Below are 19732 nucleotides of genomic sequence, written 5' to 3' on the forward strand. Positions count from 1 at the left end.
CCATTTATCGTACGAGTTGTTTCAAAACATATATAACCAGCGAAAACAAGTTGGATACAATTTTAATTATAAACGAGTTATAAGATAAATAGTATATCATGGACACACATGTAGTAATCTGTTTCTTACATATTAAAAACCAGATTTAAAGTAAAGTTAAATGTTTTTTGCGACTAAAATTTATTTTATGTTCCTTGAGTTTCCAGTTACTTGCACGTCAAACGATAACAGAGCAATAAGTTTCAGATTAACTTATACGTCACAGATTATTCAATTTTGATCATCATTATATCATTGGATGGCATGACTATGATAACGGATCAAGTCATCACCACATAACAACCAATTACAAACACTAGTCTTAAAAGTGATCTCCAACGTAGGGGCCTATGTTGAAGACGACAATAATCTACAATTTGTGACGTGATATTGCGCGTATGTGTGTAAAGTAAATAGTGATTGATTACAATATATGATAATCAGCTTTCTATCACATTAAAATTAGATTTAACAAAAATGCATACACATGGCTTTTAGGAACCGAACACGAAAATGTATGGTTTAAAAAAAATAAAAATAAAAATCCTATTCTATATAAAATAAAGATAAATATATATGGCTTGTGCCCTCACTACAGATTATCCCCATCACCCCACCCCTAGTATCTTTCATATGGACCGTGGCATGGCATGACAAAACTGCATCAAACAGTTCACTAATGGTGTATTTCTGACTTCTGGACTTCTGAAGCCTGCACAGAGTGGCAATGATTTGTGACTGAATGTCTGGCCTTTTATGGTGAACACTGGACAGCATTTCTCCCGAATATTCCATGTTTCTTGCACAAAGCATGCAGTCGCTGCAACAACTGCTTTGTTGCATTTCTTTGAACTGTTTCATGCACATTTTCTCTGGTTTACATCCATAAATCCATTCACAAATTTATTACTCAAAACAATAAATGTCACAATAACTTTTACCTTTGAGTATATAAAAACAGAAAACACATGGATAGGCTATATGACATATTAATTATAATATTCCCAAACTCCTTGTGCCAGTTCTAATGTTTATTGACTCGTTAAACTGAAAATGTGTGTATGAAACGTATCAGTAAATTCACTACATTAACTCCTGTTTAAAGTCAGTGTTTTCAAACTCGCATAACAGCTGAGCTGTGGTATGCAATATCCTGCCGGAGCACACCAACCCTGTCATGAGGCAAATCCTGAGAAATATTTACAAAAGATCATAATTAGCCCTGTAATGTTAAATAATATACGAGTAAAAACAACATTCAAATGAAAGGGTATATATTATATATAGCTCAGTTTGCTCAAAGTGTATGTGATCAGCAACAGAATCGAACCCCATGATGGCATCAGTGGACCCATTTTTTTTTCTCTCCCTTACCCAAACAATGTTTCCCATGACTACGCAAAAACGGGTACGCCTATGAGTTTTCCTGTCTGTGGAAAAGAACATATAAAAGACTCAGGCCCGTACAATCAAGAGAAAGCGAGGTCGGAGGTAATGAAAAGGCAGATTCAGCTGCCAAGTCTGCTTTGGATTTACCTCAGGCCAGGTTTAGTACGTGTGCCTTATATCGATTTTAAACAGTATTAATCAGTTTATCTTCTCGATTTTGTAATATGAATGGAATGGTGCGGTTGCGAACAAGCTTCATGCTGTCAAGAGTGGCAGTCCTCCTACAGGCAGTGCAGGAAAGATGAAATAGTCTTGTGTCGCACTCGCATCGGTTATACATACTTGACCCATTTATTTATTTTGAAGAATGATCCTCCACCTCAGTGTGGGCACTGCCAGTGTATTCTGACGGTACGAAACATTCTTGTGGAGTGCAATCATCTGAAGGAAACCAGAAAAGATATATGTGGACGAAGAAATGTGCTGGAATCATTTCAATTCCATCCTGAACTTTTGTTGCAATTTCTTCCTGATAATGAATTTTATTCTAAATTTTAATTTTATTATATCTATGATATTTGTATTTTTGACACAATTCTTTACACGGTTTTTTTTATTTAACTCTAGAATTTTTATATTGATCTTGATACTACATTTTTGCATTTACCATAGTTTGAAACCCAATAGCCGATGTATTTGTCGTGCTGTGGTGGCGTTAAAAATTAATTAATTCCATCCCACCCTAACTTGAGGACAAAAATTAAATGGCTTGTGTCCCCTCCAAGAGATTTACACCCCCCCCCCCCCCCCCCCCTTCTATTCGGTAGGAGTAACTCGTGTGGCGACAGCGGGTTTTATTTCCTCTCTTATACTAAATATAAAAATAATCATGTGAGACCCCAAAATGAAATAGGAAAACATTAAAAAGAAGTTGCATCGTCAAACAAGTTCCCGCGAAATTATGTTTTAGTTAGTCATTTGTATTCTATAACCGCTCCATGTGTTTATTTTGACTGGCTAAATGATGTAGGTGCTAACCAATACAAATGACTGACAAAAACATAATTTCGCGGGAACTACTGCATCAGTGTATACATGTCATAATTATAGTTCTATAGTACTACTCCTGAAACTTTTGAATAAACTATATAACTCCATTCCTGAAAGGGAAAAGAAGTCAGACTACACTAATGAACCAAACAACATAAAATTAGAAAAAAACATTATTGCTTTATTGGTTCACTTTTGCAACATATGTCTCTTCATTTACATGTACCAATTACTTAATAAATTAATAAATGCTTTGTTTTCACTCGCCTTAGCATTTTGATGAGTGCGATATTTCACTCGCCTAAGCGTTTTGAGGTGTGCGATTTTTCACTTGCCTTTGTTTTTCAGAAGGCAAGGACTGCTGTCGTCGACCTTAATCACTCGCTCCTCTGTAACAATAGACTGATCGGTATCAAGTTACGGCATAGCTTTGCATTTGTCAGAAGCTGAATCCTACACACCAACCCAATTACCCTAGTCACCCGATCCTATATGAATATCGTACTAATTACCGACAACAACAGACAAATACCGACAATAGCCTTAGAATTACCGTCAACAAAAAGTTAAAGTTTCTGTTTTAAAAACACCACTAGAGCACAATGATTGTGCCAAACAAAAATCACGTGAAGTAGGCAACTGGATGAACAGACTACTTAATAACTAACAGCCATTGTGTGAAAGCATTTTTAGTCCCCTACCGGTCCAACTAGATGATGATGATGATAACTAATTTAACGTGCCCATATACCACTAGGGTTTCGAACACGCCCATCCCGAGTCCGACCTCCGATAAGATCGGTGGCCCCGACTCGGGATGGAGGGGGTGGGGGGGGGGGGGGGTGAAAATGGGCAGAATTTTTAAAATAGCAATTAGTAAAAACGTTAATAGATTAAATAAAAAAAAGAAAAAGGTTACAAGCCAAAAATAAAAAAGAATTGACTGCTCGGCCGAATATTTATATAATTTGGTAGAAGGACAGTCCAAAATTAAATAAGAGAAAGAAGAGAGGATCGGACTATTTAATCATATTTTAAAAAAAGGAAGTAATTTCGACATAAAATTTTGAACGCAGATCTAGAAGTTTAAAGTCCGATCGATATGTCCACGCGAGTGGCCTCGTTAAGGCCGTTTGGGTGCACAGCTTAAAGGGACGAGATGGGTTGCACCCCGTCAAGAAAACCCCTAGATTGACAGTCGATAGACGTTGAATGTGTAGTGCTGTGCTGAAATACAGATCATGAGAAGCCGGATCCGTCTGAACGAGAGAGAGTATCAGACTAGGATTTAGTCCAGTCGTCATGGGTTGGTATAGTGGTGCGGACGGGCCCGACTCCGGGTGATACGAGATGGTATCACTATAAAGCAAAGTAAAATCTAGAAAAGAGTAGTAGGGGCCGACCCCGCTTCCTATTTCTTCTTAGAGTGGGGCGGTCAATCGTCCAGTGCTGCTAGGACAGGCTCAGACATGTAGAGACTAAACGCGAACAACTGTGGTGTTCTGCAGAATGGCCGTCATACGAGTCACACAAAAAAACAAGTCGACATAATTAGCCGAAGAAATGACGTGGAGGCAAGGAATCTCGCTAAAAAAAATAATCCAACCTGGTGGTGCAGACTGTCGAAACGAGAAGCGTTCCAGCGTTCAATCAGTTCCAATGGCCGCATACATCCCATGCAGTAGAAAACTTCACTTCGCTGACAAAAACAACGAAGTGAAGGATCCCCAAGTCGAGCCGCGAAAGAACATGCAGTGTGCACAAGCGAAACAAACACGTCTTACCGCGTCGAGCTCCAGACTGAGAATCTTGGGGTTTGGGCTGCCAGGTAGGGCTGGGGTGGGGCGCCCTGTGCTTGGTACAATCTCTTGTATAATGGCTCGGGCGATGTGCGTTTGGAATGGTTATACTAATAACTATTTATAATGTTTCTCCGAAACGTACCTGTACTTAAAATCTACATATTAGTACAGATGTACTAGTATACTACCACATATGTAGATTTTAAACTGTTGTTTATTCAACCATAAAAAAGACGTTGTGAGACCTTACTATTAAAGCTGTCTTTGCACAGTTATATTTCTTGACACTTGTGTAGAAATAAAATTTTAAAGTATTATATCTAAGGCCGTCTTGACTTTTTTCAAGGGGCCGTTATGACTTTTTCACTTTGGCCGTTTTAACTTTTCTTAAGGGCCGTTTTAAATTTTTCACTTTAGCCGTTTTGACTTTTTTAAGGCCGTTTTGGCCAATTATTGTTAGGGCCGTTTAGTAGGCCTACTGGGGCCGTTATGACTACGATTCGTGTATTTTCATCTAAACAAAATTAAGTTGTCCACATTATATTTCAATGTTTGTGGGGAGTGTACCGGTGTGGTACTTCGACCCCTGGCCGCCATTGTTTATCACGTGACGTGGTGAAGCTTCTCCTTAGTTACGTATGGTTTGATAGTGAAATGAGGCAACTTTGGTCGATCATTTACAACAGTTAACGGTCACGATGCCTAAAACATATTGTGCAGTTGGCTGCATAAACCATAACATGATGTTAAAAAAAATATCGTTTTACAAATTTCCAAAAGAAAAGACTAGGCGCCGCTTGTGGGTAGGGTCATTAAAACGACAAACCTGATGGAATTCCATGACTTCCCTCACATAATGTGACTACGTTGACTTTAATTTTGTTGCTTGTTGACACCAACAGAGATTAATTTAGCAAACAAAATGGTTAAAGCATGTGCAGTGATAAAAATCCCACACTATACTGTAAATAAAATGCACAATTCCATCATCTTCTATGAAAACCCCCCAACAAAACGATGCATCCAGTTCTTGAATAAACAGTATATTCCTTTATCATTACATTTGTGTGGTCTTTATTTTTCATTTAATCTTAGTTGCTTGGATATTATCTATACTTGTATTTATTTTGCCATACTACAGCTACTACATCTTATTTTTTTTTTTAATTTTAAAATAAAAGTAGGATAACTAATGGGCGGGTTGTGTGAGATTTGGGGGGGGGGGGTGCAGAAGCTTCAAGTTTGATTCCCAACAGTTGGTGCCACAACACATGAATTTATAATTTATTTAAGCACTGTTGTACTGGCTTAATTGGCAAATATGTTACAGACTGTCCAGCTACTTTTTCGTACTTTTTGGTTTTTGTCCTATTTTTCCTACTTTTTCTTCAGAATACTTAGTTTTTCGTACTTTTTTGTTTGAAAATGCCACGAATTGCTGTTAAAGTGTGCATATTCCTTGTAATATTATAAAAGTCATCAGTTACGGGAATTATTTTAATTTTTCTTGGCAGCAAGATACATCTCCCAATTTGTGGCACCATATAATCTCAACATATTAAAATTACACCCTCAAAGCCAACATATTTTCCAATGATTAATATGATTATAATGTACAATGTGTATGTACGACTTCAGAATCTATAATACATTATGGAAAACTTAAATTAATCATGTTAACTGTTTTACTGTGCATTAGCATTCCTATGCATGTAAATATGTATATTGATTAATATAGTGTATAGTAATTTGAAATAACTATAACGTGACCGTTACATAAGATACACATTATTTTTGATAGAACACAAAATACATGTACAAACTAAGCACTACATAAAACGGTGTTTCGAGCTTGATATATTCTTTATTATCCAAAGCCATCCTGGCTATAGGCGCGACATAAACATCAATATTATTATCATAGTAACAGTTGTGCATATATACATAGTGTGATATTTAACAATCAAAATTACATGAATAGAGTATATAAAATGTCAATAGGAGGGTAAACATAATATATTAATTTTTAATGAACATTTCCCTTCTTAGAAAAGCCTTGTATAAATATTTTCCAAGATTGTTTAAAGTTTTTATATTTTCCGAGTTCAATAGTTTGATTAACTTAAACACGGAAGGTCTGACGTAGAAGTATTTCTTTATGTAATTTATTCTTAGATCATGGTAAAAAGGACAACTCAGAATAAAATGGAATTCGTCTTCGATTGTTTCATTATCACATAGTGTACATAATCTGTTTTCTCTTGGGGTATTTTGGCGTCTCCCGACTTCAATACAAAGGCAATGGTCAGATAATCGTATTTTGATAATCAGTTTGCTGTATACAAATTCAAGGCGTTTTTTTTAGATAGTTCTTGACATTATGAGTAGGATTTAGATGTTGATATAAGAATCCTTTAGATGACGAATCAATTATTCTGTTACAATCCTGGATGAAGTGATCCTCTAAACGTTGTTTAACTGTGAATAAGAAAAGAAGTTTTATTTTCGACCTGTTGGCTATCCCATATGTGAGGAAGGCCTACTTCTAGTAGAATATTTTTCACAGAATTTGCCCAATTAAATCTAGGGAGATTGATATCATCTAATAATAATTCGTAGCAGCTCTTTAAAATACAGTTGTTAGTATTTAATATTTTCAGCCAATATTTAATAATTCTGAATTTTCGAGAAGTGGTTAAAGGAAAGCGACCAAGTTCTGCGAATACCATCATATTAGTACATTTTTTACTTACACCAAGTATTCTTTTGCAGAAATCGATGTGTACCTTTTCAATATCTGTAGCGCTATGGTATCCCCAAATCTCGCAGCAATAGCTTAATATGCTGCTAACATAAGTATCAAACAAATATAACTTAGTTTCTACATTAAGGTTACAATCATTAAATTTTCTCAGCAAACCAAATAAAGCTTTGCGACCTTGATTAGCAATGCATTTTTGTGTCTCAACAAACTTTCCATTGAATTTTAATACCAATCCCAGATAATTGAATTCATTTACTATTTCCAATTCGTTATCCCCTAGATACCACTTTTCATTATCTCGTATAATACCTCCGTTACGAAATATAAGAACCTTGGTCTTATCGGTATTAATACATAAATTCCACTTATAACAATATATATTTAGACAATTTAACATTTCTTGCAAGCCTTCTATACTTTCTGAAAAAATAACTGTGTCATCAGCATACATTAGCAATAATAAGTTCAAATATTTCAATTCGTAAGAGTTATTGCAGTGGTTTAACAGGTCAAGTTCAATATCGTTGACAAAAAGAGAAAAGAGCATAGGCGATAGTGCGTCTCCCTGCATTAAACCCACACTAGTTGAAAAAGAATCAGAGAAGGACCCGTGGTGTTTAACACATGATTTAACATCATTATACATTGATCTAATTATAGTTAATAGTTTTCCTGTGACACCGTATCCGATTAGTTTATACCAAAGACTATTTCTATTAATACTATCAAAGGCCTTTTTGTAATCAATGAAACAACAATATAAACATTTTTTATGCGCTAAAGTGGATGATAGCAGACTATATATGGAAAAAATTGCATCACAAGTTCCATAGCCAGGCTTAAATCCGAACTGGGCATCAGATATAATATTGTGATTACTGCTCCATTGTAGAAGTCTATTGTTAATAAGAGAAGTAAATATTTTGGATATAACACTTAATAAAGTTATACCTCTATAGTTGCCTACATCGTTAGGGTCGTTCTTTTTGTATAAGGGTAGGATGATCCCGTTTGACCAAGAATTGGGGAAATAACCACAATCAATAATGCTATTGAATAGCTTGCTTAAAACGGGTAATAAAATGTCTTTAAATTCTATGAAATATTCAGTTAACAGAAGATCATGGCCAGGGGTTTTTGTCTCGTTTAAGATTTGAAATAACATGTTCAATCTCAGCAGGTGTTATTATTTTTATCCAATTCTTCAAAAAACACTTTCATTATGGGTATTAACTGAGGTATCGTCAAATTCATCTATCATTTGGGTAATATTAACCTGTTCAACATGATCGGTGTTTGTTAAATTTTTAAAATGTATAAAAAAATCGTTGATTGTTAATGACGTATTAACTTGCTTACGTTTGTTCTTAAAACGCTTGAAGAATTGCTTTGGGTTATGTTTTTTCAAATAATGCAACAGGTTACCTTCCTGATATAAATACATTCGTTTTGCTTTACCTATATGCTGTTTATATGTTTTCTTTTTTACAGCTAAATTATACCTGTTCTCGAATGAAGAATGCTTGTTAAACAAATATAGAGCCTCCTTGTAACTGCGATATAACTCACGGCACTTATCATCAAACCATGGTTTGTCACGGACTGATTTTAGACAATGACCTCCAACAGTTTTACATTTAACAGTGTGGGAACAGTATTGTTTGGTCGAGTCATTTATCAGATGAGTTAAATCAGTAACTGATTTATCAATACTTTCTTTGGTGGGACAAATATTTTGAAAGAGAATCTGTAATTGTTCGGACTTTCCGCTTAAACTGTTTAAAATATCAACCTTGCATTCCTCATTCCAGATAGTTAAAGTCATATATAAAGGATTACCTTTATTAACTACAACTTTGTTAAAAAATTTCAATGAGCAAACAACCTCGATCAAACAAGGCGCGTGGTCAGAAAACATATTAAAATCGCACACTGTAAAGTCGCTAACGATATGAAGTATGTCGTTGGAGCATATAGCGTAGTCAATACAGCTTGATCCATTTCTATGATAAAAAGTAAAACGACCAAAATTATCACCAGGTGATCTGCCATTCACAATACGGATACCAGTAGCTTTACACAAGCGTAGCAAGTTACGACCCAAGTTATTTACAGTTTTGTCTTGAGACACTCTTGGCGTTGAACACTCGTCAGAGACATAGTCAAACAGTTCACCGATGTTACGCAACACTTGATCATCAAGCCGATCCAGTGGGATATAATCCGGTTCCGCTCCAGTGCGCGCGTTAAAGTCACCTATACACAATACCTCGCCCTGGGTTTGAAAGATCAAAATGTCATTGTATATCATATCAAAAATGTCACAGTCATATTTAACATAAAACACATTATTTTCAGGAGGTATGTACACACATAAAATAAATACGTGAAGTTTATTTACAAACAGGGATTTGTCAAGTTTAACCCAGCAGTATGTATCGGCACATATCTTGACAATAGATATATATTTATGTAACCAATTTTTGTAATACAAAACACAGCCACCACCCTTACACTTCGATCGTACTATGCGGGCGGCTAAGATAAATTCGTTTACATTGAGATCATCAGTGTTATCAATCCAACATTCATTTAAAAAGAGCAAATCACATCCTGAAATAATATTAACAAATTCGCTGTCGCAAAGTTTAAAAGCTAGTCTCCTTTGAACATTCCATGTCATAATTTTGATCACATGTTCACCCTCCAGCCCGTCCTATGTAGCCGACATCGCTCCGTTTGCGGCGGATGGGTGATTGGGGTCTGCGGCGAATACGTGAGGGGGGTCTGCGCCAGATAGGTGAGAGGGGTCGGTTGTTACCGTTGGCGATGAACAAACGCGCGGTCGTTTCTGTGCCGGTCTGGTATCCCTCGCGTGTGTAGGACTTGGTCGCTGTTGGCGTGGCTTGTTTTGTACTACATCTCGGAACGACCGATAATCGGTGTAATTTGCCTCCTCGTACGGTTTCCCATCTACAAATAACTTGTCCCGTAACAGTTTCGTCCTGTGTCCAGCTTGTCTCAGGCGTTTGGCTATGGGATACAGTTTCTTACGGCGTTCCTCGATCGCCGGGGGGGAACTGCTCACTGATACCGTAAGGTTTTCCCTTGAGCTGGTACGCGTTCGACTTTATCAGTACGATATCCTTGTGGTACAGAAAGCGAGCAACAATGGGGCGAGATGAACCAAGTCGTCTTTTGCCAAAACGATGTACATTACCAAACTCAAAATCGTAATCCAAGCCAAGTTCATTTCCAAGAAATTCTCTTATTACGTACTCTGTAATTTCGTTAGGGTTTTCGTTAGAGCATGTCCTACATTTTCTATATTTTCATTCCTAATTGTGTCCAACTTTTTCAAAAGGGTGTGCTGGACAGCCTGATTTTATAAAGAAGGGATGGGGCACCCAAACGTAAACAGCCCTAATATATCTTGTCAGAACGGAGACGGGCCAATATGTCAGTATACATAACTGGAGGGCCAAAGATGTGGTCCCCACCAACCCACCCTCTGGCTACGCCAGTTGTGAATTAAAAAAAAATAATCTTTTTTTTCCCCTCGTGTATGGCTTTGGTTTCATAAATAGGGCAAGTGCCGTATATCGGTTGATTCAAGCAGTGCAGCTATGTAAGAATACACCCCCATAAATATCGCAATCCCACAATCTAAACCACTGCCTGCATAATTTTGGCACAGGCGACTGTATCCTGCTATAGTTTTGTAACCTTTCGTACATAAAATTTTGGTACACTGATGGCATTCCCACACGCCTTGTATTTTAATGTTACTGCTCACTCCCTCCCTTTTGTTTTTTTAAACAAAACATTTAACGCAACCCGACCAAAAATAAAGACGCCACGGTTTTAAACGGGTCGAGGCCGGGTCGTCGCCGTGCATTCTATTCTCTTGTTCCTCGGCATATCGGGATTCCATTAATATAAAAGTCGAACAACAACAACAATAAAAATTAAGATGAAAAAGAAGAAGAAAAAAGAAACAAACAAGACATTTTAATTTATCAGTTCTGACAAGAAAAATGAGCATAGGATGTTTTAAATGTTCTTTTGGTTCGACTTTCACTTCCAGGTTCTTGTGCTTCGATAAAAATTTACTGAAGTAAAAATGGTTTCGTCAATTTAAATCACGTTGTCATCGTAAATGTACCCTGTAGTGAAATACTTGAATGTCTCCTCTTGTCGGCTTTTTATTTAAACAACGATATTTGTAAATAAATTATGGCAAAAACGTAATCGGCAGATCGGTTGATTTTGCTATCGACCTATGCGAATTGGCAGCCATTATTGAATGTTTGTCTAACCTTGCATCACGTGTCACGGGGGGCCGTGGTTAACTCGTCATACGGAGGGGTCAATTGGTATAGTCCAACCAGTATGACCGGGCATACATTTTAGCGGAAGTCAACAAAAACATATAGTACACACAAATCTGAACTTCCGTAGACATCATGACATGTTTAGATAGTGGACAAAGATTGTTGGCGTATCTGCATCCACAGTTTGAAGATGAAGACGATAGGAAAAAGACATTTGAATATTGGCCGTGTCTCCCACAGACTGAAGAACAACTGGTAGAAGCAGGATTTTACTTCACTGGTAAATCATATTCATAGTAAATGTCTATCATCTATGTTACGTAGCCCGAGTACTGTTACTGTAACTTAAGAGAGCTAGACGGACATTTGGACATAAATACGCTTTCATTACAGTCAGAGACCAAGCTGTATTTTTTTGGCAATTCCCGACAACCAAAAAGTTGGCTCTAATACCACAACAATCCTATGTTTGACGTCAAATAGTGAAATACCTTTACATCGATCATTTTCGAGTTATCCTGGCATCATATGTTTTCGATATGATAAGCGAAAATCTAAAATAAAATAAAAACAACACATTGTAAATACAATAATACTTTACCTTTGTCAAGTCACATTAGTTAGTAATGAAAAAGAGTGATAACCTCCTATGAATGCCAAGTTGTCCGCTGGTAAACAAGACGGGAAGTCATACAGGTGATTCCGCCATATTTTGACAAGTGTCGTATGTTTTCGATACCTTCATTGGCTGTCTATTTCTGTCCATATTATAGCAGCGTAGGGCCTATACTCCGTGCAGTAAGTTACCTCAAATTGTACTTTTGGTATTATAAATCGTAAAATATTTGTAACTTGCCGAAAATAATGAATAATTTTCAGAACAATAAACAGTTTTAAGTGACAATGTATTTTCATAATGTTCATTTCACAGATGAATGTTTACTCCTCTTGTTCTATATGACAAGGGCACCAAAATTCGGAGTGTCGCCTCACTACTCTAACAGAGGTACAGCATTTAAGGTGAACCCAATGATTGCATGATGGGTGGGTGCACTGAGCCCAGGACACAAAGCAGAGTGAGACACAGTGTCTGAATTCCTCTGGCTGCATATGTTTGCATTTGCAGCACAGGTCATTGGAATCCTCAGGTTCTTCATCGGATGTGTCAGAGTCATCAGCAACATTTCGGTTTGCTTTTGGTCTACTGCTAACTCCTGATGTGCTTGGCATTTGTGAATCTGTGGTGTTGTTAATAGATCTTGGTTTTGCTGGTTTTCTTTTAGGCAAGGGCTTTTTCTTTTGCTGCTGTTCTTGGTGTTTTTGAATGTTTTCTAAAATGTCATCTTCAGTGATGGCCTTCCCACCAACAACGGCACTGAGCACTTTTCTTTTCTTTGTTGGCCTTGCATTTCTTGTAATAACCTCTTCAGCACTTCTGAAGAATTTGTTGCATTGGCTGGGGCTAACATCAGTGGTGACCTTTCCAGATTCTTGTTGTCTTGCTATTTTAGTTGAAGAGAACACTGTTGCTGGGAGAAAATGTGATGGCTTCAGGACACTTCTATTAAAAGGGTATATGCCGGTCTTCCTGAAAGATGCTTGCAGATTGACAGGTGTTAAGGCAGAACAGTATGCTTTACAAAGCAATCTCACACAGGGAATACCTGTCCAGGGATCTCACTGACCCTCGAAAAGTGTCTTTTGAAGCATGGAACTTGGACAGGACTCTTATTTTTTTTAATTTTAACTTAAAATCCTATTATGAGACTCCCCAAATTTCACAAGAAAGCTCAAATGATCCCCAATGGAGAAAGTCCAGTGAGAACCCTGCCTGTCAATTCCTGAAGTTGCATGTTCCCGCAAATAGGTATGCTTCATTCCATTATAAATTGTTTCAAATGGGTCAAAACATCCAACATCCATGGGCTGAAGAACATGGGAAGTGTGAGCAGGCAAAACAAATATTATGATGTTCGTCTCCCGTGCCCACTGAATCAAGGAGATATTTATGTGCGACTTGTGGCCATCATACAAAATCAAGATAGGTTGATCAGATGATGCCGGTGGAACATATTTTGTAAAATGGTCACTCAGGTACATCTGAAAGATTTCAGAATTGGACCAGCCTGTTTCACTGACTGTCCCTGCGGTGCCTGCTGTACAGCCTGAAAGGAGCTGGCGCATTCTTTGTCCCTTAAATACAAAATATGGAGGTATGGCCACCCCAAGAGCATTGCCGCACCCAATAACAGTTGTCGTGTTTGATTTGCCTAATGTCACTGCAACTGGTACTTCAAAACGTGAAGAAACAACAGATGAAGGTTTGTGATTTTCAACAATGCCTTTTTCATCGATGTTGTATATTGACTGTGGACTGTTCTTCAGATTGTATTTATTAAGAATGGTTTCCAATTCATTGAAATAGGTATTTACGGTTTCCTCAGATGTCGCTTTTGCATGCATTATTTCCAGAGATCTTGGTTTTTGTACTTTCAGTTCAGGCCATCTCTTCATAAAACTGTAAAACCACTGTAAAGATAATTTTTTGTCTTCCTTCTCTTTCTTTCTGATGTAAACTGCAAAATCAGTAGCAATACCTGTGACCTCCGTACGAGTATAGCCGTAGCCGACAGATGACATGAATTCAATATGTTGGACTAAAGTCTGCTCCTCTTCCTGTGACAACAATGCTTCTGGTTCAGACCTGGTGCATTCAAGCTGAATCTTGCCACTCACACGATCATGAAGTGTTGAATATGGCACCGAAAAGACTGAGGCTGCTTTTTTAATTGGCATTCCTTCACTGCACACCGATTCATATGCATTTTCCAGTGATTCATAAGAGTACTGTTTGTAATTGGCTTTTAGTTGGTTAATCACAACCTAAAACAAAACAAAAAAAGAAAAGAAATAATTATATATATTTCGTTTCTTCTTTTTTTCTGTATGTATATATATATATATATATATATATATATATATGTTACAGTCAATGTGTAAAACCAGACAATCTGTAGAATGCCTGAACATTTCAGGCAATCTGTATATCGCCTAAATATTTCAGGCAATATACACATTGCCTGACTTTTCAAGGTAATTTCTAGACACATTGCCTGAAATGAAAGATCCACCATTCATTGACAGCAATTGTTGTAATGGTAAACACACCTAGTGACAAAATGCAATATTAGTTAAAATTATGTAATTTATTTCAAATAAAAATCTCCACATAGACATTCTCCAAAAACAAAACACTGACGAAAAGCTTGACATCAAAGTAATTGAGATTCAAAATATTGCTTTTAATCTCACACTGTCTTAATCTGTTAATTCTATACTTTGAAAGAATAATCGTAACGGTTAATTACCTTAAAATAGATTATTTTTTCAGTGGATTAGAAGCCCGTTGAACATGCATTCATGATAACTTTTGATGTTAACCTGTCTTAATCTATTAATTCTATACTTTGAAAGAATAATCTTTTGATGTTAGCATGTCTTAATATGGTATATGAATGTTTTTGCAACGGATTAGAAGCCAGGGTAAAGGTGTCTCTCCATAAATACAGTATGGATAGGCAGGCATATCATGTTATATATTATTATTTTTACATTAGTACATGTTAATTATTATTAGAGGAAAGGAAGGACACTCCCACGCAGATGGGTTTTTTTCCTTCCATTTTTCCTCTACATGCCCCTTTTAACCATTTTTCCGTTTTTAGATTTTATTAAACTTATTATTAATTCCTCTTAGCAATCTTAAAATCTGATGTTTTAATATATATATCACCTTTTTTTAAAACTATAAACAGGTTTTAATAGGCTATTAACTTGATCGACCAACTACCAATATAATTAAAAAAAAGATACTCAGGGACACCCGCTTTACGAATAGTGGTTACTCGGGTGACCCTGAGGCTTATATAGCAATGACTTTGTCATCCGTATAGGTGACGCATCCTCTCGGATGTTATGCTCACGAATGCTGGAGGAACTCATGGAGGATACCTCGGGACCAATCAACAATCATCAATCCACCAACTTCACCACAAGATGTGTTTCCACCAATTCTCTGGACGGCGGCTGGCGAGCTGTATACCATCATCATCATCCCTTCCCTATCATTCCCTCCCTTCCTTTCCTTATCATAACCATACTTCAAATTAAAAAATGCTAGACAATACTACATTCTAGGACGGTACGAAATACTCCAGTGTGGTGATGTGGAGAAGTTAATTCGCAAGTGTGCCAACTTGGCAGAGGAACCAATATACTTTGTAAACATTGATGCTATGTATGACATCATTAAGCGTGCTCACATTTCAACTGGACATGGTGGTAGCGACTTAAGTTAAGTCTATGTATGTTTTAATGTATTTATCTCAAATCTGTAGCAAAAATATTCAAATATTTTTTCTTAAGTTGTGGATTTGGGCTCAGTGAGATGTCCTCTAATAAGTAGCAAAGGAATTTTGGATGGAACTTTCACAACAATTAAATCCCATATTGGGGGTAATTTCATTAGCGCCCCCCTATTTACTCCCGCACTATATTTACTTAAGAATTGGTTTTCCGTAGTCAGTTGGGGTCCCTCTACACCTCAACCACCTCAAACATTTTGGAACTCTCACAACAATTAAATCTCACTTGGCTCCCACACTACATGTGTGATATAATTATCACAGTGTTCTCTTCAATCTGTGAGTTAAAAACAAATGTGCATGACAGCTATGTCCAGTAAAACATGTCCACAGTCACCTACATCTAGTTCTACAAATGATAGAACTTTTCCAAGATAGCAACAGCAGTAGGATGAACAGCAGTTTAAACCCTGCTATTTATTTGACAACAAAATGTTTTAAGTTTAAAAAAAAAAAAAAAATCTATTTAACAATGTCTGTGCAATGGCATGTTTTTGTACCATCATTGTCTTATCATGTTCATTTATTTCATGTTCTTATTTTTCTATATAGGTCAAGTCAGTACCGAGGGTCCAGTTCACACAGTTAACCCAGGAAAACCACATCTTGACATGTTGTCCATTTCCGCAGCCTTGGAATGTAATTACAGCATTGAACAAATTCGTGAAGCCGTCCTTAGATTTTTCATGTTGTCTCGTGAGTCACGTGATGCAGATAAATCAAATTACAGTGGACAGCAGTGTATTAGATAACAAATACATACAATGCAGTTACCTGCCAAAATAAATCGCTGTTCAACTACATTGCATTTATATATTTGTATTTCTCTATACTGGTATCATTGGTTTAAATTTGGTATTAGCTTTTTCTAAATGACCTGGCTATAAAACACCGAAAATATCTAAACCATTGTCCCTGTTCTCTAGTTACCCTTACAAATTATCATTACTATCAGTTATTGCTAGGAACTACTTTTTTTTAATAATATCTATTTTAGAAAATTGTATTATGACTTTTTAATAATATATGATATACTGCTTTTTGAATGGAGTTCAGTATATTTTTACAGTATTATATTGTTAATGTTTGAATTTCTTGTGTTTATTAAGGTGGTCAGTACCCGAACACAGCCATCCTGCTGGGACTGCTACAAGCTACAGACAGAAACTTTAACATGCTACAACAGCAACGACAGAGAACTCACATTAAGGATACAGAGCTGCAGAAGGAAAAAGAAACATCGCGCACAGCCGAGTGTCGACTTGTGAGAGAGCAGCAGACGCACCGCGCTCTGGTCGAGGGTCAGGCGGCCGTCATACAGATTCACAGGCAGCAGCTGGAGAACAAGCAGCAGATTGAGAAGAACCAGAAGGAGATGATCAGACGTCTGGCGGGCGAGTTACAGAAAGTCGGGTGAGATCTACGAGGTATCAAGTGTTTCTTGTTGTGAGCTGTGGGTGTAGAAAATGTGGAATGGTTATGGTTTTAGTTAGATATGGCACATTCAGTGTGTTTGTTATATAAAGTGTTGTGTTAAAGTGTGGAATGTTTGTACAGTTGTGTGTATTAGTGAGTATAGAAAATAAAAATGTTTTTGTACATATTATTGTACAAAATGATGTTTAAAATTTTTTTTCGTTTTCCTTCCTAAATGCAAACGAGTAATACCAAATTAATGAGATTGTAAAAAAATTAGTGAGACAATACCAAAAGTATAAAATGTAATAAATTATTATTTTCTTTTTGTTGTTTTAGGATATCATAGAGGTTTTTTACTTCATTGTTTTGGTCTTTGGTGATTGTTTTACTGCTATTGTAATATAGACCAAAATGAGAAATTGTTTGATACCATATATGAAGTGTGTATCATTAATTTTAAATACAAATTGTAATTTTATACAAAATTTTAAAATTAAATTCCACCACAGTACTGTAAAAAAAGATCATCTCCACCAAACACAAAAAATAACAAAACCTGACAATTCTTTATATCTTGGTACAGTAATTTTTGGCAATTTATCAAAAGATATACAAAATTTAATGTAATAGATACTTGTTCAAGTAGGCCCACTTGCTTTTAACTACAGATACTTTCTGCTATTCTAAATCGTAATTAATTCTAAATTTAATTAATTTTCAGAAATACCTGATGATGACAGTGAAGAAATCACAACTCCACCTGTTGACACTCGATGTAAGGTCTGTCTGTCAGAAGACGTAAACGTGTTGTTCAGACCGTGTCGTCACATCTGTTGTGGGTCTCAGTGTGCGCCTCGGTTCATTGGACAAACCTGTCCAATCTGTCGCGGCGTGGTACAGAAGTGGGAGCTTGTTTTCTTATCATAGCTCCACGGTTTGTCTTCAAATCAAAGACTACCTGATTTGTTTTCATAGCATATAGTTCACACTTTGTCTTCGTATCATACATTTTATGAGTTGTCTTCATATCAGAGTTCTCAATTTGTTCTCATATAGATTCACAACATGTCTTTATGGGATAGAGTTTTAGAGTGCATGAGTTATTGGAAACTTGCACAGTTTGTCATGCAAATTTGGAACATAATGTTTGGGACAACTTAACCATTTCTCAGACAAATTATATAATGTTCATTTCATCTGGATGATCCACCAGATTTCATATTCTAAGATTTTTTTCTCATCTCAATTTCTCTGTTTCTTTCCATTTCACATTCTGTCCTTTTATACCTATTTGCTTTGTAAATTAGCATTAAATGTGTAAATATTATATATTCCTTTACAATATCTCATTGTTTGAGTACCTGATGTAAATAGTCATAAAGCAAATTTGGTGCAAAATAGAAAGAACATTAAAATGTATTTTAAACTAAAGTCTGAAATGAGTATCAGAATGCACTGGATGCTTTTTGAAAGAGATTTGTTCACATTGTTGTTTAACAAATGTGGTAGCTTGAACCGGTTTGACTTTACTGCTACCAGTATTAGTTTTGATATAATTCAAATACATGTTTCATTGGTCATTATTACTAAGCAATTGTTATGTTTGTTGTACTAATTTACTGTTGAAAATGATGTTTTGTACCATATGAACTGGTAAAGATTGTTATGTATTGTAAATTAATGTTTCTGAACTCATGCAAAATTGTAAAATTAATTCCATGATGTTATTCAAAGTTTCATTTTGATTCCATTACTATGGAATTTCATTGGTTTGTTTTCATATCAATCAATAGTGTATGTCTTTAAATGGCAATGTTATATAGAATAGGGCTTTAGGCAAAACCTGACTAAAGGTTTTATAATAAATTAGAAATATGATTGTTCTGAGCACATTTACAAGACAAAAAATCAGGAAAGATAATTGAAAACTAGTTCAGAATAAAATAATGACCCCCCCCCCCTCCCCCTATATAGAGGCTGTAATCCACCCTCTCCAGATATTGTTCCTATGGACCTAATATATTAAACCTAAAATTGTAGAAATGGTAAACCACATGATGTTGTTTTTTAAATCTCTTGAGTTAAACATTTAAAGCTGCAGCAAATGTTTCTGTGTCACCATTTAACATATTAATATAAGTTATAATGTGAACATTCCAAACCATATTCAGGTTATTGTATGCAATCTTTTAAAAGCCACTGCCATTTGCAGATACATGTATTTAGCTGCAGTTTTAGTCCCTTTAATTGCCACACCACTGCCAAAGTGGATCACTCATCTTTCAATCTGTGTATGGTTTCTCTACCATCATCTCTCCACATTTTAACATTTTGTTGTCACAAATCTTGTTGATCTATGAAGATAAACATGTAATTTTTGTAATACTATTTTTTTGGTAGTATAGTTTATATGTAGAACATATATTGGTAACCATATTTGTAAATACACCAGTTTTTATGCATTTTGTGAATGCATTACATTGTTTCAGAATATTTAATGTTTTGAGTAGT

The 19732-nt window shown here is 36.1% G+C and overlaps 1 protein-coding gene across 2 annotated transcripts; it reads left to right on the plus strand.

Moving 5' to 3' along the window:
* The first annotated feature begins 11369 nt into the window (after nucleotides 1-11369).
* Nucleotides 11370-19172, plus strand: LOC121378196. 2 transcript variants are annotated; one of them, XM_041506274.1, is made up of 4 exons: nucleotides 11370-11658; nucleotides 16355-16498; nucleotides 16912-17229; nucleotides 17943-19172. In XM_041506274.1, exons 1-3 carry the CDS (start codon nucleotides 11511-11513, stop codon nucleotides 17217-17219), a joined length of 600 nt encoding a protein of 199 aa, XP_041362208.1. In that variant the 5' UTR covers nucleotides 11370-11510; the 3' UTR covers nucleotides 17220-17229; nucleotides 17943-19172. The 2 variants fall into 2 exon arrangements, with proteins under 2 accessions (XP_041362208.1, XP_041362209.1); XM_041506275.1 differs by having other exon boundaries at nucleotides 16355-16441.
* The last annotated feature ends 560 nt before the right edge of the window (nucleotides 19173-19732 follow it).

The sequence above is a fragment of the Gigantopelta aegis genome, chromosome 8, assembly GCF_016097555.1.
Source record: "Gigantopelta aegis isolate Gae_Host chromosome 8, Gae_host_genome, whole genome shotgun sequence".
In the NCBI taxonomy this organism is placed as follows: domain Eukaryota; kingdom Metazoa; phylum Mollusca; class Gastropoda; order Neomphalida; family Peltospiridae; genus Gigantopelta; species Gigantopelta aegis.

What these genes read in the sequence shown, in the direction of transcription:
- LOC121378196 (XM_041506274.1), top strand. Translation starts at nt 11,511, where the DNA reads ATGACATGTTTAGATAGTGGACAAAGATTGTTGGCGTATCTGCATCCA. An exon ending in AGCAGGATTTTACTTCACTG is followed by an intron (nt 11,659 to 16,354) that starts GTAAATCATATT and finishes TTTTCTATATAG; the next exon opens with GTCAAGTCAGTACCGAGGGT. An exon ending in TAGATTTTTCATGTTGTCTC is followed by an intron (nt 16,499 to 16,911) that starts GTGAGTCACGTG and finishes GTGTTTATTAAG; the next exon opens with GTGGTCAGTACCCGAACACA.